The 24,268-nt window shown below is 45.2% G+C and overlaps 1 protein-coding gene across 13 annotated transcripts in view; it reads left to right on the top strand.

The window, feature by feature from the left end:
* Positions 1-24,268, top strand: part of DMD (dystrophin) — a 2,127,700-nt gene that overhangs the window by 2,029,492 nt on the left and 73,940 nt on the right. For all 13 annotated transcript variants that reach the window (XM_045472664.1, XM_045472669.1, XM_045472671.1 and 10 more), the window contains 3 exons: positions 1,395-1,596; positions 3,853-3,938; positions 5,988-6,145. In XM_045472664.1, coding sequence (XP_045328620.1) covers positions 1,395-1,596; positions 3,853-3,938; positions 5,988-6,145 — 446 coding nt within the window. The remainder of the gene's footprint in view (positions 1-1,394; positions 1,597-3,852; positions 3,939-5,987; positions 6,146-24,268) is intronic.

Here is a 24,268-nt window from a genome sequence, read left to right as displayed (position 1 = left end):
TTTTTCCTACCTGCCTCCCTCTCAAATCGAGTTATGTTCTTTTCTGCCACTTTAAATCAGGCCTCGGCTTCCACGTAAAGAGGTCATTTCTTTATCTCGAGAGTACTTTAACACAAAAGGAGCCGGGCCTTTGCTTTGTCAGGGTGAGGGCTAGTCCCTGGCCCGGGAGGCCGACTGCTTGGGAGCCCAGAGCTTTACTGACTGCGAAGGAAGAGAAAATCCCCTCCTGCTTCTTCTGCCAGGCCTCTTTCTCGCTTCCAGGGAAACTCCAGAGGTTACTGCTTTTCCTTCATAACAGAGAAAAACGCACACCACGTAGGGTATGACCCTACGGAGGATTTTAACCCCAGTTTGTTTTCCTTAACATTTAATTAGCACTGCCCACAAATAGCTAGTAAAATGCCCTCGGGCCCTTAAATATGCGTCCACGGAGCCCTGGGCAAGCTCTTTACTGACTGGGATGGTCTATGTTTATCTGCAGTTACATTTACAGTTGTATTGCCCCCTCCCCCTAGATGGGCGAGAGATGTACTTAATTACCGTCGATTGTTTGCAAGGCATCTTCCCGTGACACTTGGGAGGAAAGCTTGCGCTGCGCTGATGCTGGACAAGGTTGAGGTTTCTCTTTCGTTAAATTCTCGTCTTTCAGCATAGGACTAAATACCACTTCTGACCAAGGGAAACCGCACCCCCCCCCCCAGCCCCCCATCTTATGAAGTTCTTAGAGGACTTGAAAAGATACTGTAAAATAGAATTTGAAGGTGAAAGAAAGAAGTGAGCCTCGGGTCGAAAAGCTGAAGAGATTGTACACTTAGTTCTCCCTTTGAAAAGTTTAGTCAAGTTGATGATTTTTTTCACCTAATACTAAAGTAGCAGACAGATTGTGAGGTGACCGATATTTCAAGGCAAAAATCGCTTAATGATTATAAATGTGTAGCTGGAAATAGAGTTTACACAACCCTAACCATACAGATTAATCAAACCGACCTTCTGTAATACAAATCCGAAACAGTATTGTCAGGAACTCTTTCGAAATCTCTAGTAAACCACAGATTCTTTCTTATACAGAATGTGCAAACGCCTCTGTTCCCATAGAACACTCTAGGTCCCCTTAACTCTCCAGTACCCCCATACTTCAGGAACGGAAACTTTCCCTACCCACATTCTTCCCCCGGTGCCAGTGAGATTCGACCATAATAACCTCAGATCACCACTACTCCAGTCATCAAACTTCGAGCTGGGCGGGGTGGAGATAAGCCATTTGGAAAGAGGGTACGGTTCAGGTTAGGTGTTCGCTCAAGGGTGCGAAATAACCTGAACAGGATTTTCAAAGGAAAGGGAAAAAGGAGGACTTCCCCCTCGGAATCACTTGTGATTTTATGTGGCTTTTGCAGTGGATCTCTTGAGCCTGTCAGCTGCATGCGATGCCTTGGACCAGCACAACCTCAAGCAAAATGACCAGCCCATGGACATCCTGCAGGTCATAAATTGTCTGACCACTATCTATGATCGCCTGGAACAAGAGCACAACAATCTGGTCAACGTCCCTCTCTGCGTGGATATGTGTCTCAATTGGCTGCTGAACGTCTATGACACGTACGTATGGCCACTGTAATTAGCATCACAACAGGGGCCCCAGTCTGGAAATCCTGTCCTCGGGATGAAAGGTTCATGAAGCCCCGTGACCTAATGCTGTCCCTGTGATACGTCAGGTTTGCATTTGTTGAAGCTGAAACATATTTTGATGAACTGGGACGTAAGAGCTAGAATGTGCGTGGCTCTCAGAAAACAAACAAAACCCGGAGACACTCATTTTTCAAATAGTAGAATGAGTCAGTGTGTAGCCTTTTCTTGCCCGTGTAATTTGAATTCTTCCATCCACTTCGGGAGCGGTTCCCACTCACTGGCAGAAATGGATGTGCTCCTGGAGACGCTGACGCACCTGTCACCAGATCGGAATAGTGTTCGCTCACACCCCGGAGGTTTTTGCAGAACGTTGTGAATTGATGAGCCAAAAAAAATGAGAGCGAGCCCTTCATGGAGCAAACGGGGCTCCTCAAACTGAGGAGGCCTTATAACGCTGTCCCAGGTTTCCATTTGGCATCTCCAGTTGATCCTTCTCTTAGAGAGGACTCGGTTTTCTTTTTGCTTCGGATTGCCCACATGAGGTATCCCCGGTTCTAGTTTTTGTCTTGAGCTTAATGAAGACAATTGACGAAGGCAGCCGGCAGAATTGGTCTTCATTTTGACCGAATTCTTCTTGGACCTCCCAGTGATTACATGCCTCATTTCACATGCAAACAAGAACATATTCCCCAGTTGGAAATCGGGGAAGGCTTTCTGAAAGGAGTTGCATATCAACTATTTTGCCTTTTGCCTTTGTCGTAGATTTTTGCCACTTCTGTGATTAAGACGTACACCTCTTTCTTTGTCGTTGTGATAAGGTAGTGCTTTTTGAATTCCAAGACCATCTGGCTGTGTAATTCTGATAATTATTTACCGAGCCCTTGAACATACTGGCTTTCGATTGTGGATTACACTTAAATTTGGCTCTGATAAGGGTTCGTACTCAGTTGTTCCCGCACGTTTATTTTGGTACCGTGTTCTTTGTAGATGACATATGAATGGATTCTGAGTGTATATACGGTCCCTTCCACCTGCCTCAGAATTACTTGGGGACAGTTTTAACCGCTTGAAGACCTGAGTTAGAGTCCATGAAGTTTATTCATTAAAACTTTGATTTGCCTTTTTTAAAGAGGGGCACAAGGAGAAAATCTTCAAGCATGGTAATTGTGTTAACGCCTTAAGTTCCCGGATTTCTCTTCGGCCAAGGGTTTTAGGCAGCTATACCAGTGAAAAGTTGAGCATATTGTTCGCCAGAAATCACCCCAGTTGGGACCTGTCCTTTGTGGTTTTGCAGTGCTAGATGGGAGAATTACGCCACAGTCCCTCTCTCCTTCTCTTTTTAACCACCATCCAAGGTTTACTTTCTTTCCGTAACAAAATAAAAGGTGCCAATTATTGAAAATCATTTTCTACAGAAGGAGAAATTTTTCATTGTTCGGGATCATTTTTTCCCCCGTGGATAAAATGAACCATTTTAAGTTTGTCATGTGGAATGCTTTATTTCAGCTTTATATGTAAAACGAAAGTGTAAATATATTTCAAACATTGATCCAGCGGTAGGTTGTTTTTAAAATGGCTCTTTAAGATCATACATTTGATTGTTCTCTAACAGAGGATATTGTATTTTTCTTAGGGAGATAAACGTACATATTTCGTATTATGTGTCACGTGGCCTGACGTGAGCGATTTTCTTCTCAACGACGGGCAGTCTGATCCAAATCTAAGAGTGTTCAAGAGAGCACAGCAAGTCAGTTGCTGGTATTTCTTTGGCTTTCGTAACCACCACAGGCAACGTGGTTCCGTGGCCAAAATAACTTAAGCACGCAGTAGGAATTCTTCCACTGACCAACCTAAACCCAGGTGACTCTCCATTGAATAGAAGGAACATTTTTTTTATCCTTTTTATGTAGAGCCACTGTTACAATTCAAGTAACGGCTTTTAAGAATTGCAAACTTGGTCATCGTTCTTTGGTCAAAGTGGTCAGGTTTCCATTGCATTCTAGGCCATCAGCCGAACAGGTAAGGAAGATAACGAAGAGAAAGAGATGATGAACCGAAAAGCTGTCAGCAAATCTTACCAAGACGATTGGGTTCCTAAAACCGTGGTGACTCGAGTTCCCACGTCCAAGGCTTTTTTTCTTAAGAAGTGTTTACCGTCTAGTAATGTGTCGGTAATGGGTTTTTTTTTTTGTTTGTTTTCTTTTTTGGTCTGATTATTCGTAATAGGGGACGAACCGGGAGGATCCGGGTCCTGTCTTTTAAGACTGGCATCATTTCTCTGTGTAAAGCGCATTTGGAAGACAAGTACAGATGTAAGTCATGTGTATTAACTCTCCTCTTTTATTAACGTTGTCTAATTACCCCAGTTTTAGAGGGGGAATGACTAGTGTTCTTATTTGACAGTAGGTTCCTCCCATGAGATGTAGAACTGCTTTGAGAGTCCCCAGCGTTGATTTGTGCCCTTCCCTGTCACACATTCCATTGCAGGTATTTCAATAGAGAATGAGGATTAACTTCTCCCGTCCAATGTATGATTTTCCATTACGTTGACTGTGTCCGAATAAAACACATGTTCCTAGAGGATACAGTCTGATTTCCTAACCCCTTCGCCGGAGTCACAAAAAAGAATGTGAAGGTTTAACCTGTCCACTTGCTGACGCTTTGGATTCTTATGTAAAGAGTGCTCTCTGGCATTCGTGTTCAAGAAACACTGTTTATTTTATAATCATCTCACGGCACGTTGTACAGACGTCTCCAGATCTGTGACGTGACTTCCATTTTATTACTTGAGACACTGATAGTGTGCCGTTTCTTACGGGGTAAATATCACCTCATAGAATTTCCTTCTGGTTAGCTCTTGGGTTCTTCGGCTTAAATCTGGTGCATCCAAATTAAAAGCAAATGCTAGAGGAGAAAAAATGGTCGCGGTGACTAAACAACCATCCGTTCCCACTGTGAGAGACTGTACTTGGTTTTTGCCCTTTATATGCTTGTAAGAAGTCTTTATGGTGGGAATGTTAAGCAAACCGAGCCCGTCCTGCCGTTCGTCTTTTCCCCTAAGGCCTAGCCACGCAGGGATGAGATGTGCTAGTTTAAGGATGGGCAGGAGATAAAAGAGATTGAATTTCTCCAAAACCACTCATTTCGCCCCAGGAGGAAGCCACAAAAAATACACAAGCCCTTTTAGCTCTCACTTTTATGTAGTTCCGCTTCGGGTTTTTTTATCCCCCGATCCAAAGAAAAATAGCCCAACGGCTTTCATTAACCATTTTAAAAAGGTATTTTGGATACAGTAGAGTATGTCTATGGGTTTTCCCCCTTTAAACAGCGGAGTTACTTACAGGTTAGTTTAAGATCTAACCTTATCAGTGGTAGAGCAATGGCACGACGTAATCCCAAAGGGTGCTTTGAGCCTGTGTTTCAGATAACTAAGAGGGAACATATTTTAAGGCTGCGGAAGCAAAAATACTAACTTTAAAGTGGGATATGTGAAAATAAGTCGTAATTTTGAAAAAAAAAATCCGTGTGTATTGGAGAGATGGTAAAAGGCTGTGTGTGCTATCTTTGATACCTGGTTAAAATATTCCATTACTTAGAGTTTCACATGTGCTTCATGAAAAGGAAAGGCTTCCTTGTATTTGCTTTTGTTGGCAGCTTTTCTCTGAATACCGGGTCTGATGAAAATGATCTTATTGCTGAGAACAGAACATACGTTGCAGGCATCGGGTTTGGTCACTCATTCCGTGATGCTTGTGGCACATGGCTGACCTAACACGGTCCCTGGCCTCAAGGGGGATATTGTTCTTCAGCCAAAAAGATAGACGTCCATTAAAACGTTGACCGTATTGAGTGATGGGCGCTAATTTACCAATACGTACAGCCTCCTTTGGGAACACATACAAGAAACTCCATGATCTTAGGACTTCATAAAGAAGTTCCAATTTGGGTACATTTTTGAATCTCTGATGTCCAAAGGCGATGGTGCTTTGGACCAGTTACGTGGTTCTTTCTGCTAAGATAGTTATTTTCTGACAGTGGTTATATCTTATATATAAAATATCTCCCAGAGGACTATGTTTGGGCTTAGGAAAAATTCAGTTGTCAAAACTGTATGTAAACTTGCATTTCTCGCAGGGCCGTAGCTTATTTAAAAGCTGTCACATTTTGTATATACACAGTGATGATTAACTTGATCCATAAAAATAGTAAATGTCCGGATTCACACGAATTAGAAGGAACGGCTCTCTGTGGAATTATGGGCTCCTGTTAATGACGAGTCCCGGGATCAGGGTTGGGAGGTTTTGCTAGCATCCGCTCGATGCTGCTTCTTGGTTGTTGAACTTCTCGTCTTCCATTCGTAGACCTTTTCAAGCAAGTGGCAAGCTCCACAGGATTTTGTGACCAGCGCAGGCTGGGCCTCCTCCTGCACGACTCTATCCAGATCCCGAGGCAGTTGGGTGAAGTCGCATCCTTCGGGGGCAGTAACATCGAGCCGAGTGTCAGAAGCTGCTTCCAGTTTGTGAGTTACCTTCTTAAGTCGCAGGTTCCTTTTTTGTGTTTCAGAAATTGAAAACAAAAACGGGCAACTCGAGTTTGTTGCGTTAGCTCCTGTGCAGGCAGGTGGGTAGGAGATGGGTGCTTGAGACCTCTGTGGGCAGTGGCTTCTGGACTCTGGGTTTTGAGAGAGAGGAGGGTACAGGGGGAGGAGAAAAAAAATCTCTCTCCAGCAGGGACCCCCCTGGTTACTAAGGTGCCGGGAGGGGAGAGAGTCTGCGGTGGTTCAGCAAGGGAGGAAATAACATCTCCAGCCACAGAAATCCTTGGTAAACAAGAAAATCGGGGCGCCCCCGTGGCTCGGGCGGTTGAACGTCTGACTCTTTGGATGTCGGCTCAGGTCATGATCTCAACAGTGTGTGAGTTCCAACCCGCATCGCGCCCTGCGCCGACAGTGCTGAGCCTGCTTGGGATTTGCTCGCTCTCGCTCTCGGCCCCTCCCCCGCTCACATTCATTCTCTCTCTTTCTCTCCCTCAAAATAACTCAGTTTAAAAATTAAAGAAGGAAAGTAACTTTTGTAGGTGAGTCTTCAGTCCCTTAGCTTTTTTATCTTGATTTAAAACTTTGTTGTTGTTGTTTTTATTTTTTCCTTGATGCTTTTTGAACCCACTTGGGTTCTGTCATCATAGCCTCCTTTTCAGTGGCTGTTGGTCAGCGGTTGAAATGACTCTCTTTTTGTAAGTTTTCCTTTTGTAGCTTGGACGTTCCTCTGCTATTCCAAGGCCTGAATGGTGACCCCCTCCGTAACAGGGTCAGAGACTTATGCCCTGCTGGTGTCCCGTCCCCGGCGCAACGTGTGGCTTGTCCGTTCGCTTTCTTATCCTGCCCCGTTTCTCTTCCACATCCCAGTCAATGCCCCCCAAAACCCTTTTCTTCCTCCCAAGTGGCCAAGAACTCCCCCGATATTGAGGTGGTTTGCATTTTCGCCACGGTCGGTGATGCTGCGGTGAACATCTTTATGCATTCCGCTGTTTTCCTTGATGGAAGTTTTTCCCTTCAGATAAATTCTCCGGGATGGGATTACCAGACTCAAAGCTAGACCTCTGTGGCTTTGCATACATGTTACCAGATGCCTGTCCGTCAAAGGTCGCTCCTCTTGGTGAAACACCAGCCGCACTGAAGGAGTGAGATCTTTGCAGTATCACGTTATTCACAGTGACTGTCTGGGGTTTTTTTTTTAGATTTTCTTAAAAGCTAAGCACTGTTTTTCTTTGATGGGATTTCTCAATCCATTCTAATCCCATGAACAAGAGAACTAGCTGTAGAGATAACCAGATAACCGGGTTAGGCCTCTGGTCTTTGACCACAGACTAGGATAAAACCACAGAAGGCCTCCTAGGGGGGACATTGTGAATATTTAGATGTTTAAAGCAGTTGGAACATCGTTTAAAAGTTAACCAGGCACATTGATGAAGCGATGGCACAGCAGCTAAAAATGTAACATAGATGTGGGGAAATAAATGCATTTTTCCACCTCATACTCAGACTTCCCAAAATGTAAATAGACCATCACTACCTCTAGATTTTTTTTTTTTTAGCCTCTAGAATGTAGACACAAGTAAAAGCGAATATCAATGGCCACAGGTAACCTAGATTCATTTTTTTAAAAAATCCACTTACAAGACTTGGAACGGATTGAGTTGTTTTTCTTAAGCAGGTTTCTCTTTAATCAAGTTTCACTTACTCTTTATTTAAAAGAAAACGTTGATCATTTTGAGAGAGAGAGAGAGAGAGAAAAGACGTGCGAACATGCGTGTGAGAGGGGGTCAGAGAGGGAGAGAGAACGAATCCCAAACCGGCTCTGCATTGTCAGCGCAGAGCCGGACTCGAGGTTCGATCCCACGAACTGGGAGATCGTGAACTGAGCCAAAACCAAGAGTCGTGACCTGAGCCAAAACCAGATGCTTAAGCGACTGAGCCACCTGGGCGTCCCCAGTTAACTCTTCAAATTGTAGTTGAGAAACACACGCACACACACACCCACGCACATTGATATATACGGCCACGCACACTTCTGTGTGTATTGTGGCTTGGGTCGAGAGTAAGGGTCAGAATGTAAGTCGGCCAGTAGCCGACATGCATCAGGGCCACTGGAATCCTTGTCCCAGGGCCTCACAATACTGCCTGTGGCTGCAGCCCCCAACACCCTCACTGCAGGGCCTGGCTCCGTTTTGAATCGAAATATACTTGACATGTTACACGGTGTAAATTTAAGGCGTACGACACGTTGATTGGATACATTAATGTATCGTAACGTGATTGCCGCTGCAGTGATAGTGCTTCTGCCGGGTCATGTCGTGTAATTATCATGTGTGCGGTAAGAATGAGTAAGATCTAGTCTCTGACTCTGTCACTGAACAGAAGCTCCACCTTCCACATGCTGTGCCCTTATCAGGAGCCCTGTCCCTGTGCTTTCACATGCTGCCTCCTTCTGCTGGATGTCCCCTTTCTTCCCTAACACATGCCTCTGTCCCGGCGATAGCAACACTGTCTTCTCATTGTCACAATCTCAGACTCAGTCTGTCGGCGCATACTCACTGAATGTGTCCTAACTAGCCGGTCTCCATGCGTTTGGGAATGTCTTTGGTGAGACTTGGCGGGGGGGAGGTCCTTCAAGATACTAACAGTGGTAACGGGTGGATTTTATTTTCTTCTCTCTCCTCTATGGTATTTTCCGAATTTTCTTCTTGGAACGTTTATAATTAGAAAAAAGGCATAAAGCACTAAGTTTTTGTTTTTTTTTTTTTTTTTAAGAGAAAGAAACATCTTTTGTCTGATGACCTTCCCTCCCAGTCTTACCGTGCTCTGTACCCTGACCTTGTCATTGCTGTTACTGCTCTCATACTGGTTTAAAAAAAAATTTTGTTTTTAACGTTTATTTATTTTTGAGACAGAGAGAGGCAGAGCATGAGCGGGGGAGGGGCAGAGAGAGAGGGAGACACAGAATCGGAAGCAGGCTCCAGGCTCTGAGCCGGCAGCCCAGAGTCCGACGCGGGGCTCGAACTCACGGACCGCGAGATCGTGACCTGAGCCGAAGTCGGACGCTCAACCGACTGATCCCCCCAGGCGCCCCTCTCATACTGGTTTTAAAGAAACGTATTAGCTGTATGACACCACGGTCATAGAAATCCGTTTCTTTCTGTGGTCCACTGAGTGAATCCTAATGTGTCTAGTTCTCACACCTTTCCTCATCTGCTTCCGTAACCAGCCAGAGTTTGCTTTCACCACCCTGCAGCAGCCTCTCCCTACGATTTGTGCCTACTGTGTTTATGGGTAATGTTGTTACTGTTGCCGCCGACCGTCACACTTGACCGTTGTTCCCGTGGATTCCGTCCTGAATCCTCACCAATCCTTTGAGGAGAATGGACTGGGCAGGCTTTGGGGGTCGGGTTTTTATTGTTGTTTAGATGGACGAGTAAATTGCCGCTGCCCCTCAAGGCCCTGAGCTGGTGGAAGGCTTTAATTCCTAGTCCATTGTCCCCAAACCCCCCCTCACCACCTCAGTCCCAAATGTGCCCTTTTTGATTCTCCTCTCCACCCTCTGAAGGTGAAATAACAGGCGTTTTCTTTGGCTCCCTGCTGGAATATGAGATAACCACGCGGGAGCACGGGGGGCTTGGGGGTAAGGGGAATGCTCCTTCTGTGTACTTCGCAGTTGACGTCTGGGACCTGGCAGGCTTGTCCTCAGCCAGGGGCTCTGGCAGTCACCTTGCCTTTCACTGTGCACCGTGCATGAAAATGCGCGGTTTGCCGCAGCAAAGGAGACCACGAGTGAAGATGCCCTTTGCCCTTTGAAGCGTAGGGACCTTGGGACCGTGCCAGGCTGGTTCTCTGAGCAAGGCTGTGCTCAAAGGCCTGTTTTCTACCCACCTAAGGAAATAGCAGTCAAGTACTTAACTTCTACAAATGCATTCCGTGTATCGCAGAAAGAGAAGGTGACTTCAGAAGAGAACTTCTTTTGAGTTGGGACAGGGAGAAAGGTGTAGCTTCTGGTTGTAGACAAGAGCCTAGAAGGGGCTGAAAGAGAGGGGTGTATTTTCCGGTGCAGCGCTCAGTGGGGGATCTTTTCAAGGTTTCCTTAGCTCGGATCCAGATCCCTCCGTTCGGGACATGGATGGTGGTGATGGTTCCCCAACAATATGAATGTCCATCAAAAAAAAAAAAAAAGTTGGGGAAGAAACCCCCACGTTGCTCCCAAACAGATAGAGAAGGAACCCGCCATCAAGTACAGGTACGATGTTTTGCCCACTTACAAATCAGTATAGGTCTTTCAAGGAATTATCTAGTAAGCCAGGAAATGAAGGTATACCTGTGGATTTAAAAAAGGAAAATCTACCCTAAATTTATGGGTTTGACAGCGGTACATTCCTTGAGAGTAAACAAGGCAACCAGGGTAATGTTCCTACCTTAGAAGCCTATTGCAATGCACACATATACTGGGAAACAGACCCTGTGGGGATAGAAGTGAAGTTGTGAAACTAGTTTGTTGCAGTTAACGCATCAGCATGTCGTTCCTCTTTGCATATTCCACGGACACAACTCCACTGTCAGACTACGTTGATCCTTCTGACCTGAGTGAGGCCAGGCCCGTCCCGGAATTGAGTCGCACAGGCGGCCCAGACTGGAGATTGTCCACATGTCTCCTTTTTCGGATGAGAAAACTGCAGCCCGGAGAGGCAGAACTTACTATGTTCCACCTACTGCGATTCTAGCACGTCAGCTCTAGACAGAAGGCCCAAGTTCCCTGTGTTCCCAGCCAGTATTTCCTTCTGCTAGACCATCTGAGTGGAAATAGGTGGTTTGGACCGGTTCACATACTAGACTGAACAGAGAGCTAGGAAACGTGATCTTTGGTATGAAGTTATGGCTGTAATAGGATGACACCGATAAACGAACACCCTTACCGCTACCCCCACACCCGTGTGCACGCTCGCCCACATGCCCCATGATCTTTATTTAAGACCTTCTATTCCTGGGGCACCTGGGTGGCTCATTCTGTTAAGCATCCGAGTCTTGTTTTGAGCTTGGGTTACGATCTCGCAGTTCATGGGATCAACCCTGCCCGCCCCCCCCCCCCCCCGCCCGGGTCCGGCTGTCCTGCTTGGGATTCTCTGTCTCCCTCTCTCTCTGCCTTTCCCTCCCTCCCTCCCTCCCACGTGCGCGCTCTCGCTCTCTCTTTCTCTCAAAATCGATCAATAAAAGATCAGTTCCCAATTGCAGGTGACTAGTCTTCCTGCAAATGAAACCTGCTAATAGTGACTCTTAGGTGGGAAAGCTTTATACCGTTAAGTGACTCCAGAAAAGAGGCGTGCCCCTGTAAATTGGATTGTGGCAGTGCCCTGAGAAGTACCCCCTTCCCCCATGATAGTTTGTCGTGTTCTCTTCTGTAAACGTTTTAAGGACTTTATTGTTTAGATGGAATCAAGTATACCCACTTGATATTCAGTGTGCTTCCCCTCCAGGAGCTTGGGCACCAAATTCTGTTTATTTTATATCTGTTGCCTGCCTCCTGTTGTATTTATGCATTCAGAACGACTGAGTTGCTTTTTCATCTGTCTTCTGAAATTTTATATTCAGGTGACAAAAATGAATATCCTCTATGTACAGTTGCTATAATAGAAAATGATACAGAAACAAGAATAAATTACAACCTCAACTATTGAAAGCATGTCTGTCTCTCTCTCTCTCCTATGTAAGCCATCATTCCAGAATAACTGGAATAGTGAGTGGCCGAGTGGTTCCGTGCCTGGGCCCTGAAGCCAACTGCCTGGGTTCAAATCCCAGCTCGGCTGTTTCCTGCCCTGGACATGTTTTTGAACCTTTCTGGCCCCTGGGTTTTGGGCAGTCGTGAGGGCCAAGTGACCATTAGAGGCAGAGCACTTCGAGTCCTCGCAGGCACATAGTAGGTACTTACTAAGTGTTAGCTTACAGTGATCTAAAGCGTCTTGCAACATGAGACTGATGTGCCAAGATTAACAATTCCTTTTATCTATAGCCAGCCATCTGTAGATTTTATTTTAGAGACCCTTGACATACTGTTTTCTCCAGGAGTGTTAAAATACCATGCCAGGACACTTGGGAACCAGTGTGACAGCATTCCTCATGCCAGTCGATCGCATTTTACACCATCCATCCTGAAAATAGCTCCAGAAAATTCTCCTTTGCTTAGGTTTGGCTTCTTGTTCAGTAACCAAAATCTGGGCCCTTCAGTTCCAAGGACATTCTTTTTATACCCCTTTGGGTGGTAAATGTTGAACTCCTGCTTCCTTGAACTCATAATGGATATTGACTCATAACTACAATATTAGTAAGTTACTCCCATTTGGTATTCATAAACCGAGGTAGTGTCAGTAGTGTGAATTGGCCATCGATTGCTTCTCAGTGGCTGGTTTTTAAAATTATAAGCTACGGTGGGTTTAGCTTCATAGTTTTCCATTTAATTTGTTGTGGTTTGTGTCATTAACTTCTCAATGTGAGGTGATGGTTATTTTCTTCAGTATTGTGGAAATAGGTTTGTGTTGTAGTCGGAACCGGCTTCATTCCCACCAACGGTGCAAGAGGGTTCCCGTTTCTCCACATCCTCGCCAGCATCTATTGTCTCCTGATTTGTTCATTTTGGCCACTCTGACCGGCGTGAGGTAGTATCTCAGTGTGGTTTTGATTTGTTTTTCCCTGATGGGGAGCGACGTTGAGCATCTTTTCATGTGCCTGTTGGCCGTCTGGATGTCTGCTTTAGAAAAGTGTCTATTCATGTCTTCTGCCCAGTTATACACTGGATTATTTGTTTTTCGGGTGTGGAGTTTGGTGAGTTCTTTATAGATTTTGGGTACTAGCCCTTTATCTGATATGTCATTTGCAAATATCTTTTCCCATTCTGTCGGTTGCCTTTTAGTTTTGTTGATGGCTACCCAAGGGATACAGGAGTGCTGATGATGCATAAGGGCACTTGTACCCCAATGTTTATAGCAGCAATTTCAACAAGAGCCAAATGATGGAAAGAGCCTAAATGTCCATCAACTGACGAATGGATAAAGAAATTGTGGTTTCTATACACAATGGAATACTACTTGGCAATGAGAAAGAATGAAATCTGGCCATTTGCAACAACATGGATGGAACTGGAGGGTATTATGCTAAGTGAAATAAGTCAGGCAGAGAAAGAAAGATACCATATGTTTTCACTCATAATGTGATCCTGAGACACTTAACAGAAGACCATGGGGGGAGGGGAAGGGGGGGGAAAGTTAGAGAGAGGGAAGGAGGCAAACCATAAGAGACTCTTAAAGACTGAGAATAAACTGAGGGTGGAGGGGGGGTGGGGGAGAGGGGAAGGTGGCTGATGGGCATGGAGGAAGGCACCTGTTGGGATGAGCCCTGGGTGTTGTATGGAGACCAATTTGACAGTAAATTATATTTAATATAAAAAAAAGAAACCTGTTTCATTCACTTAAACTGCTAAGGAAAATAAGCAGTGTGCTTTTCTTTGCTCTGCCTTCTAAAGTAGTAGTTCGTTGTTGTGACCAAATTTTTTCCTTCCTTCCTTCCTCCCTCCCTCCCTCAATGTTTCCCTTCCCTTGCCACAAGAGTCAGAGGTGCTAATGAAAAAAAATTTTTTTGACAGCCATGCTTTTTTAGTTCGAAGGGTATTCTAGACTCCCTTTAATAAGTTCACCATTAAGTTTTTTTTAAACTTTTTTTTAATGTTTTATTTATTTCTGAGAGAGAGAGGGAGACAGAATGTGAGCTGGGGAGGGGCGGAGAGAGAGGGAGGCACAGAATCTGAAGGAGGCTCCAGCCTCTGAGCTGTCAGCACAGAGCCCGATGTGGGGCTCGAACCCACCAACCGTGAGATCATGACCTGAGCCGAAGTCAGACGCTTAACCGACTGAGCCACTCAGGCACCCCAAGTTCACCATTAATTCTAATTCACATGGACACTTACCCAAAAAACTCATGGAAACGAGGAAACATGAGTTCAGTAAAGCCAGTTTGTCACTGGCTCATAAATTGAATTTTTTTAATGGAAAAGTTTTTGTTTATTTATTTATTTATTTGTTTAGAGAATGAATATGAATGAGTGGCGGGGGAGGGCGGGGGGGGGGGGCAGACAGAGGGTCCAAAGCGGGCTCTGCTCTGATAGCAGAGAGCCTGATGCGGGGCTCCGAGTCGCCAACCACAAGATCATGACCTGAGCTGAAGTCACATGCTTAACTGACTGAGCCACACAGGTGCCGCATTAATGGAAAATACCTTCTGCAAAGATTATTTAAGATGAAGGGACCGGTAAAACTTCCTCCTGGGATATCCTTATCTGTGCGTCCAGGGCCTTTAGTGTACCTTGATTCTCTAACAACTAGAGGTTTTTTGTTTTGGGTTGGGTTTTCTTTTTCTTGACATCTGATCAAATATTTCAAAATTTTTTTTCTTTTTTTAAAGGTACATTAAAAAAAAAAAAAAACAACCATGGGGTTACATGTATTCTGGTGGTCAGTTCTGTGAATTTAGACAAATGCATTGTGTTACTGTCACTGCAGTCGGGACCCAGAACATTTCCATCGGCCCTGACGTTCTCTCTTGCTACGTTGCCATCCTGCGTGCTCCCAGTCTCAGGAAACTATTACTGTTTTCCGTTCCTCTGGTTTTGCCTTTCCCTCAGCTGGATTTCAAATGATTGTAGGAGGCAGTAATAGAAGAGCTAATGTTCTATTTTGTACTTGAGCAAAACCTGCCCTGATACGTACTTGAGAAAGTATGTTTTGTTGATACCTACACAGATAGGTGCGTTTTACCGTGTATATAGGAAACCTTTCTGTTCGGTAAGAACCAGCATAAATTCGTGTTGAGTATACTTACGGACTTGGATAGATTTAAGAATTGGGCTTCTGTTCCCTGGAGCCATGGTGTTAATTGGTTTATTAGTCAGGTGGAGTGGAGAGCCTGAGGTCAGGACAGTTGTCCTTGAACATGTAAATGAGGAGTGGATAATCACTGTGTGTTATTGTTTGGGCTGATTTTATCTTGAATGGGCAATTCAGAGTCCTGATTAATATTTAGAGCAGTGACTGCTGGCCTCCAACCTGCTCATTATCTTCAGAACTTTAAATAAAATACCTGGTTTCTACCCAAGACGGCAGTGATGGGAAACCTTTTACTTCTCGTCTCACAAACACAACTCTTGACCTCTCCTTATTTCAAACATGAAAAGTTTCCGTCAATGTAGGGATTCTTCAAGTCCTTTTTAGGCCGAAAGTGCACAAGTATCTGGGAAAAGCACATCTCAAGCAGAGAGTGAGGGGATGCTTTAGGAACACTGTAGCCGATGCCATTAATGCCATTTCCCCTCCCCTGTAACATTTATTAAAGCCCTCCCCCACGAAGGGAGGAGAAAGGACAGTGCAATGAGCACCCGTATATCTCCAGTGTACGGCCCGTGGGTTAGCACTTTGTCCCGTGAACAGTCCCCTTCTGCTCACTCCGTTCCTGCGCCTGTATTTGAACATACACACACAAGCACAGTTTTCCCCTTTATGCTTTAAAAGCCCGCGGGCATCACACCAGAAAACATAAGCCCGTAAGCACTTCAGCACTTGGGTTTGTTTGTTTGTTTTTTTTTTTTAAAAGGACTTTCTCCTCCGTAGCTGCAAAGCTCTCATGGTGGAAATGTAACATCCTTTCAGTAACATCACGTAGCATGCAGTCCGCACCGAAATTTCCCCATGGCCCCGGAGTGTTCCTCATGGGTGGCTATTTGCTCCTAGGATCTAGTCAAGGTTTTTGTCTTGGATTTGCTTGTTGTGACTCTGTGCTTTCACTTAATTGGAACAGTCTCCTCGCATTTTTTTCCCACATTCCTGACACTGACATTTTGGGAGTTGAGGCCAGTTCTCTTAAAAAGACTGTCCTGCATTGGGGATTTTTCTAGTTATTTCTTCCTGATGAGATTCAGGTGAACTTTTTTTTTTTTTTTTTTTTTGGGCAGGAACGCAACAGAGGTGATGTTGTCTGCTCGCTACATCACGTCTGGAGGGACAAATGAATACCTTGTTTTTTTAACTGATAATGCTAAGTATGTGAAGGACGCGTCTATCACATATTTCCACGTAAAAGTGTCCTTTGCCCTTTGGAATCAGGAAGTCATTGGTGCGATATTTGGGGACCGTGAATATCCTATTCCTTAACGACCTTTCACCCTATAATTATAGCCTCCCGCGATGACCCTTTTCTAATTCAGTGATTGTATTGGCGGTTGCGGAAGAGCAGTTTTCCATTCTAGCTTTCTTTCCGTACGCAGTAGCTGGGTTTCTTCTGTCAAGAGGCGTTCCCGTGTCTTCCCTCTCCGTTTTTGACTTGGCCCGCGGACATCCCATGTGATGTTGAATGTACCAGAGATGAGATTGCTCCTGACTGAGCTGCCTTCGGATGCTCCCTTTGCCATGGCATCGCCTAAAGTGCCAGCGCACAGAATCGGCCGTGCTTTTTTCCTCCGTCGCGATGCAAACAGGGATCTGATAAATAATACGTTCCCGTCGCAGCAGCCAACTCTTTTATGGGAGTGACAGGTTAACCAAAGCATCTAACAGGACCTGTGTGCTCATGAGGGTTGAGATGCTCGTAGGCTCTTGTGGTTCTTTTCCTGTTTGCTACTTCAGTGTATGTTGCCCCGAGCCTGTCAGCCTTTGTAGGTCATACGTGCTGTTGCATGCAGTACCACAAAGAAGGGGGAAGGGAGGTGATGGGAAAAGACAGGAGCGTTAGGGCACCTGGGTGGTCAGTCGGTGAAGCATCTGACTTTGGCTCAGGTCACGATCTCCCGGTTCATGGGTTTGAGTCCCGGTTCGTGGGTTCGAGCCCCGCATCGGGCTCTTTGCTCGCAGCTCAGAGCCTGAAGCCTGCTTCAGCTTCTGTGTCCCCCTTTCTCTCTGCCCCTCCCCCCATCTTGCCCCCTGTCTCTCTCAAAAAATAAACACTGAAAAAAATGTTTTTTAAAAAAAGCAAAGATAGGAGCGTGTGTTTATCACAATGGTTTTTGACAATTCACTTTGTCCTTTCAGATGGCTGTCCATAGGTCAGTGCAGAATTTTGTTGGAGATTTAAGCAGCTGGGCATTGTCTCGGGTAGGCCTTGCTTAGGTCTCAGAGCCTCTAGAACTCTCCAACAGGTTAAAGATTGAAAAGATTTCAGACATCAGCTGTTCCCATAGGAAATCACTTGTGTTTTTCCTTTTTTAAGACTGCTTTATGTACACGTATTGAAGTATTCAGTTAATAGATAGCCTTGAGCTGTTTCCTTAACTTCTTTGAGCCTTTTTGTCCTCTGTAGCATAGTTAAACATTCTATCAAGAGTTACTTATCGTCAAGTTTTTTCATTTCTCCTATCTTCTCTCTTTAGTAATGAATTAATTTTTATACTTCAGAGTTTTAAAGTGCGCAATTTGATAATTTTTGACACGGGTACCCCTGATGACTCCAGCACAACAATCAAAATGAGCATATCTATGATCCCCCAGAAGTGTTTTTAGGCCCCTTGGGAATGCCTACAGGTCCCCGGTACCCACCCCCACCTTGCGATGATAACTTCCCCGCTCTCTGTCACTATAGACCCCCTCGCATAGTCTGTAGTTCTAAGGCAAATGGGATTTTATAGGAGGTACTCATTTTTGCCTGGCTTTTACTCAGCATAATTCAAATTTGTTTTTATTGTGTGTATCCATATCGTTCCCTTTTATTTACTAAACGGTATCCCATTCTATGGGTATTGCACAGTTTGTGTGTTTTTCCTCCCGGTTTTTGTTTTTGTTTTTTTTTTTTTTTTTTAATTTTAATTCCAGTGTAGTTTACCTACAGTGTTTACTGTTAGTTTCAGGTTACAGTACAGTGTTTCGTCACTTACATATAACACCTGGTGCTCATCACAACAGGTGCTCTCCTTAATGCCCATCACCTGTTTCACCCATCCCCCCACCCCCCCTCCACTCCGGCAACTGTCAGCGCTCTACAGTTAAGAGTCTGTTTCTTGATTGGTCTGACCGTCTCTCTTTTTAACTTTTGCCCATTTGTTTTGTTTCTTAAGTTCCACATTTGGGTAAAACCACGTTGTGTTTGTCTTTCTCTGATGTATTTCACTTAGCCGTAATACCCTCTAGATCCATCCACGTTTTTGCAAATGGCAAGATTTCATTCTCCTTTAAGTTCTTTTTTTAATGTTTATTCTTTTTTGAGATAGAGCACGAGCAGGGGAGGGGGAGAGAGGGAGCGAGAGGGAGGAGGGGGGGGGAGACACAGAATCCAAAACAGGCTCCAGGCTCTGACCTGTCAGCGCGGAGACCGATGCGGGGCTCGAACTCGCAAACCGTGAGATGGTGACCTGAGCCACGCAGGCACCTCTCTCTTTTTTTTTTTTTTTTTAATGGCTGAGTAATATTCCATTGCAGACCCATGCACACGCACGCACACACAACGTATCTTTTTTTCCTACTCATCAGTCATTGGCCGCTTGGCCACATTGGCCACTTGCTTCCATAAAAATTTGGCTATTGGGAATAATGCTGCTGTAAACGTTGTGGGGCCTGTATCCCTTTTTGATTAGATGCTAAATGTTCTGAAGGGAGAAGGCGGAACGGGAAATGGATCACCGTGCTCATTTCAAAGCTTGGTCGTTCCCAGCAAAGATTGCCTGGTCTTCGGGGTAACGACTCTTGGAACAGAGATAGCAAGGACAGCAAAGAGTCCTGTGCACACAGTGTGGCCTTTCACTTGAGACCAACTCTTGTCTGAAGAGAAGTAGCGTAGGCTAAAAGCAAGATGTGAAGCAGCCTTGTGTGGAATGTCCCATCAGTATTCCCTTGTGTCCGTGACTCTCACCTCCCGAGCAACTCACGTGTAAAGTGCAAGTATCTTGCGTCTAAGAGGATCAAAGTGCCGCCTTCCTTCTGTTTTGTGACGTGCGGGTTTTGTATAGTTTTATGGGAGACTTTTTTTTTTTTTTATCACTCGTTTGCTTTTCATAAAAATTGGGATTGTTTGGAGGAAGAGTCATTAATATTCTTTACAGCTCGTTCTTGTTCCTCCTTTTATGTCCGTTGCTAGTGCAGACTTCTCTCTTATGTAAAATATTCCACCGATGCCCTTGGTAGATTTAGAGGTTGTTAAAGAAATCGTAATAACAGCTCAGGGAACAGCCAGGAACTGCCTGTCCTATACCATCTGACCCTGGCTGGCCATTCTCCTTGTGGTTTTAAAGTCTCTGTGTACACACTAATGCACAACACAGTTTGGGTCAATTTAAATTTAGCAAATCTTCCCAAATGCAAGCATTTCACAATCAGGGCCAGAAGCGTTGGGTTGTGAGTGATGAATGCCTTTATCGCTTCACAGTGGTAGTGTTATTGAAAGGGTTGTTTGGATTTATGAAGGGGATGTTTTACTAATGGAACACCATATGAAACTTGTAAAAAATCCTTGGTTTGTCCTCGTGTTGTCCCTAAATTTACCTTCTTCTGTCCGTGACACTGTTTGGAAATTCTGTTCATGCGTGGGAATGTATTCAACATTTATATGTTTAGTTATTATTTTCCTGTTTTTAATGTTTATTTACTTTGGGGGGAGAGAAAGCGAGACAGAGGCGCAAGCGGGGGAGGGGCAGAGAGAGAGGGAGACACGGAATCCGAAGCAGGCTCCAGGCTCCGAATGATCAGCGCACAGCCCGACGCGGGGCTCGAACTCACAAGCCATGAGATCATGACCCGAGCCGAAGTCGGACGCTCAACCGACTGAGCCACCCAGGCACCCCTGGTTATTATTTTTCTTATAAATGGGCAGGACCGCTCCTAAATAAAATCACAGCACACGTGCATGCACGTATACATGCACGTGTGTACGTGCACATACACACTCTCTGAAACCAACTGATTGGGATAATTATTTGCCATGAATAAATACATTTCTGCTGCTGTTTATCCTGGAAGACATTGCATAGGATCGCCTCTTTGAGAAGCAGCTTGATTTCAGATCTGAGTCTATGATTTTAGCAGGTTCTCTCAGGACTTCTAGCTCGGTTTTGTTTTTTGTTGGTTTTTTTTTTTGTTTTGTTTTGTTTTGTTTTTTTAGTCCTTTTTCTTTCCTCTGTGGGCAATGTATTGACCAGTGTGGTTTTCATCTCCCACTTAATAGCGGAACAGGCCTCTCCTGGCTTCTCCGGTTCTGTGTTGTAGAGGACAGCTCCCTCCTCGCTGGATGCCCCACGGGGCTCCAGGGATGTCTGGTGCTTAGTTAACACTAGGTCCCCGTGTTGCTTTCTGAATTTTGCCACGTGACCCGCGGTCATGTGAGATGTGAACGTTCGGGCAGGGTTTCTCAGTCTTGGTACTGCTGCTACTTGGGTGGGCCCGGATAATTCTTAGTTGGGGGGCCTGTCCTGTGCATTGCCGGCCGGATATTTAGCAGGACCCCAGCCCCTCTCTGCCAGACACCAGTAACATCCCTCCCCCCCTGGTGACAACCAGAAATGTCGCCAGACGTTGTCACATGTCCTCTGGGACGCGGAACCGTCCCTCCCTGAGAACCACTGACCTCTCGAGCATGGCTTCCTGCCTTTGAGTTTCCCTGCAGACCTGGTTTCCAGTGTCAAGTTTGTATATTCCTGTGTTTTAGGCCAGATCATTCTAAACATGTCCTCCATATTTACAGAGAGACCTTTAGCCTTTTGGTGTACGATGTAATAAGAGACAGACCCACAGACGCACTTACTTTAGAAAGCGTTTAAAAGTCAACTTGAGCCAGTTGGAGAATGTTCTTCCTCTATCTTCTCCGTAGACAGCCCTTCTGGGTTTCATTTTGTTGCTCTTTCTTTCAGGGTGACTCGGCAGTTTTTTGTTTTGTTTCGTTTTGTTTTGTTTTTTAATTCTAACCTCATTCAGATACTCTAATCCTTCCTTTTTTTTATTGTGGTCACACTGCAGCTTAATTCCTGTCCCCTCGTTCAACTCCGTTCGATTCTGCAAGCTTGGATGGAGGGGATGGAAGCCTAGTTCCTGTCTTTAGGCTTAGACATGTATTGTTTTTAGGTTGTTAATTCTTTTTTTTTTTTTTTTTTTGAATCATCTGAGAACCACTGGGTAGTCTCTTGCATAACATTGACTTCCCTTTCTACAGTTTTTCAGTTTGTTAAGCACTGTCCTGTTTTTTTCAAAAACCTCGAAGTTGAGATGCTGACTGTCCGCTCTTAAAGGTACAGTGTATGTGTTTGTGGTAGCTGGGGTGTTGGGCATGCTGAGAGATATTCCCATCCCGTTTCCTCTGCAGCCACGAACTAATACTGTTATCCCGATAGAAAAATGAGCGTTCAGGTTGACTCCGTGGCAGCCACTTAGGGCCTGGTCCTTTGGTGCCTAAGGGTTTACGGAAGGTATAACATGAGAGAAACCCCAAAGTTATTCTGAACCCCGGCAAATCCCCCTAACTCCAAACTTGCCATGTGAGGAAGTGGCGTTTCAGGGAGAGAGGGCAAGGTCATCCTTGATGCCGAGAGAAACGATCGGAGGCCTATATGTAGGCCAGCAAAGAATGGCACCTAAAAGGATGATTTCAACTCGGTACGATCGTACCTGCCCTTTGTCCTCAACAGCTTCCTCTTCGGCCAATCTGCCCTTATTTATTTTTTCTAGAAGGCCAAAACGTCATTTTAGCTGGGGTTTAGTTTTAGTTCTGTTAGATCTTTATGGAAGCTTTGCCTGGTTTTTAATTCTTTCCTTCTTTATTGCCAAACAAAAGGAGAGGGAGTATACCACCAGGATACAGGATGGTTTGTAGTAAAAATGAAAGATGGAAACAGAAAGAGAATGTGAATCCCCATATCTCGTCTTCGGTGCTGTCAGTTGGCATCGGTGAGCAGTTTTCAAAGAGCCAAAATGATGGATCTCCCATCCTGGGAGCTAGAAAGAACCTTGAGGATTTCCAGCCTTTAAACACAAGAGAATCTATAGTATTTTGAAAAGGCAGAACATTCTCTAGCTTCCCTTGGTAATTCACACTAATGCTTTAACAACCTTCTGCATCAGGAAATTCTGTATGAGTTACAGCCTAAATCGTTCATGCTGCTTAAGCCTGTTTCTTCTTGTTCTGTCCTCAGTGGAGGGATCGAACAGCTGGTCGCAGGCCCCTATGCAAGAGCCATTCACATAATTGAAAACTGTTATTAAATCGCCCCTTCAGCCACTCTTTCTGGCACATTCTCTTTTTTTGTTCTTGGCTAAATAATCCCAATTCCCTTAAACTGTTCTCATAGGTCTTTCAAACCCTTTAATTATCTTTGTGCCTTTCTGCCAAGCCTTCTCTAAGTTCTGGGTCAGCTGTAGCCACCAGAACTCGACAGCATTTTCTAAGAAGGGTTTGAACAGTACTGAGGGTAACGAGACCCGCTTCCTCACGCTGTGCCTGCTTTGCCTTTAGTTACACGTCGTGGTCGTGGTGTTTCTTGCTTTCTTTTTTGTTGTTTTACACCTGCATTTGTTGCTGACTCACGGTCAGAGTTTTACTTGCCGTCTTCTGCAGTGAATAGGAGCTTTCTGTGCTTATCACACTCCCTGCATTAAGCGTGAAGTTTTCCTCCGTAGCACGTCTTCTAATCCACCATTGAACGCACGATCATTTAAAACCGAGGCGGAAAAAAACATCTTAGGGTCAGCTTAAGCAACACGTTCCTCCACGTTTTCAGGAGGAATGAATTACTGCTGCTCGCCATTGTACTGGCTGTCTGTACTGGTTTGTCTCCAAGCTAGAAAGGGTTTATTTTGATAAAGTTCGTGTCTAGACCAGTGGAGCAAGAGATGGTTAGAGGACGTGTTGCAGCTGCAACTTGTAGCTCCCTTGACAGAGTCTCTCGTTGTGCTTTTGTGTACAAGGTGGAAAAGCGAGCGCAGCGGACTCCGAGGTAATAGAACCGGGGGGGGGGGGGGGGGGGGGGGAGTCCTGGTTTAACCAGAGAAGGCTGAATCCTGGATTTGCGTCGGCCCGAGCCGCCCGCGCGCTTTCGCGGCGGTGGCTCCTGGCCGACCTTGGCCCTGCTTGATATTTTCACCACTGACTTTTTGATGAAGACAGAACACGTGCTTTCAAATGGAAGAAGTGTGTCAAAAGAAACGAAGTGTAAAAAACACCAAGAGGACCCAAAAGCAGGGAAGAACAGCTAATCTCTCGGCTTGGAGACTCAGAATTCTTAAACATTTTGATGAGATGGTACAGCCGGCCCAAACCAACAGCCCGGTCCTTGACCAAAGGGAAAGGACACGGGTCCCAAGTGGGCAAGTACAGAGTAGAGGAATCACTGAAAACAGCCAAGAACAGCACTTCCCATTATGCCCAACCCAGCATGAGGACTTTGTGGCGTTGACAAGCCTTGGAGTTTTGTTTTGTTTTGTTTTTTGAAAGGTAAAGGTCTTGGGCTCACTGAATAATTAGTATGGGAAATTCTGAGGTCAGACAAAGGTTGACGTGTTTCTTTACCAACGACTCCTCAGCGTTTAGTATGTCAACACGCATTAAGAATTGTAAGAGGCGGGGGTGCCTGGGTGGCTCAGTCAGTTGAGCGTCCGACTTCGGCTCAGGTCGTGATCTCTAGGTTTGCGTGTTCGGGCCCCGCGTCGGGCTCTGTGCCGACGGCTCAGAGCCCGGAGCCTGCTTCGGATTCTCTGTTTCTTTCTGCCCCTTCCCTGCTTGTGCATGCACCCGTGTGTGCATTCTCGCTCACGCGCGTGCTCTCTCTCTCAAAAACAAAGAAACTTAAAAAAAAAATTTAAAAAGGGGGCGCCTGGGTGGCTCAGTCGGTTAAGCGTCCGACTTCGGCTCAGGTCCTGATCTCACGGTTCGTGGGTTCGAGCCCCGCATCGGGCTCTGTGCTGACAGCTCAGAGCCTGGAGCCTGCCTCGGATTCTGTGCCTCCCTCTCCCTCTGCCCCTCCCCCGCTCGCGCTCTGTCTCTGTCTCAAGAATAAATAAACATTAAAAAAAAAAATTTAAAAAGAAAAGAATTTTAAGAGGCAGATGTAATGAGTGCAGTGTTTCCATAATCAAGTTCCATAATTCTTTTCTTGAA

Source organism: Leopardus geoffroyi, chromosome X (assembly GCF_018350155.1).
Source record: "Leopardus geoffroyi isolate Oge1 chromosome X, O.geoffroyi_Oge1_pat1.0, whole genome shotgun sequence".
Lineage (NCBI taxonomy): Eukaryota > Metazoa > Chordata > Mammalia > Carnivora > Felidae > Leopardus > Leopardus geoffroyi.
This window is presented reverse-complemented; position numbering and strand designations above follow the sequence as displayed.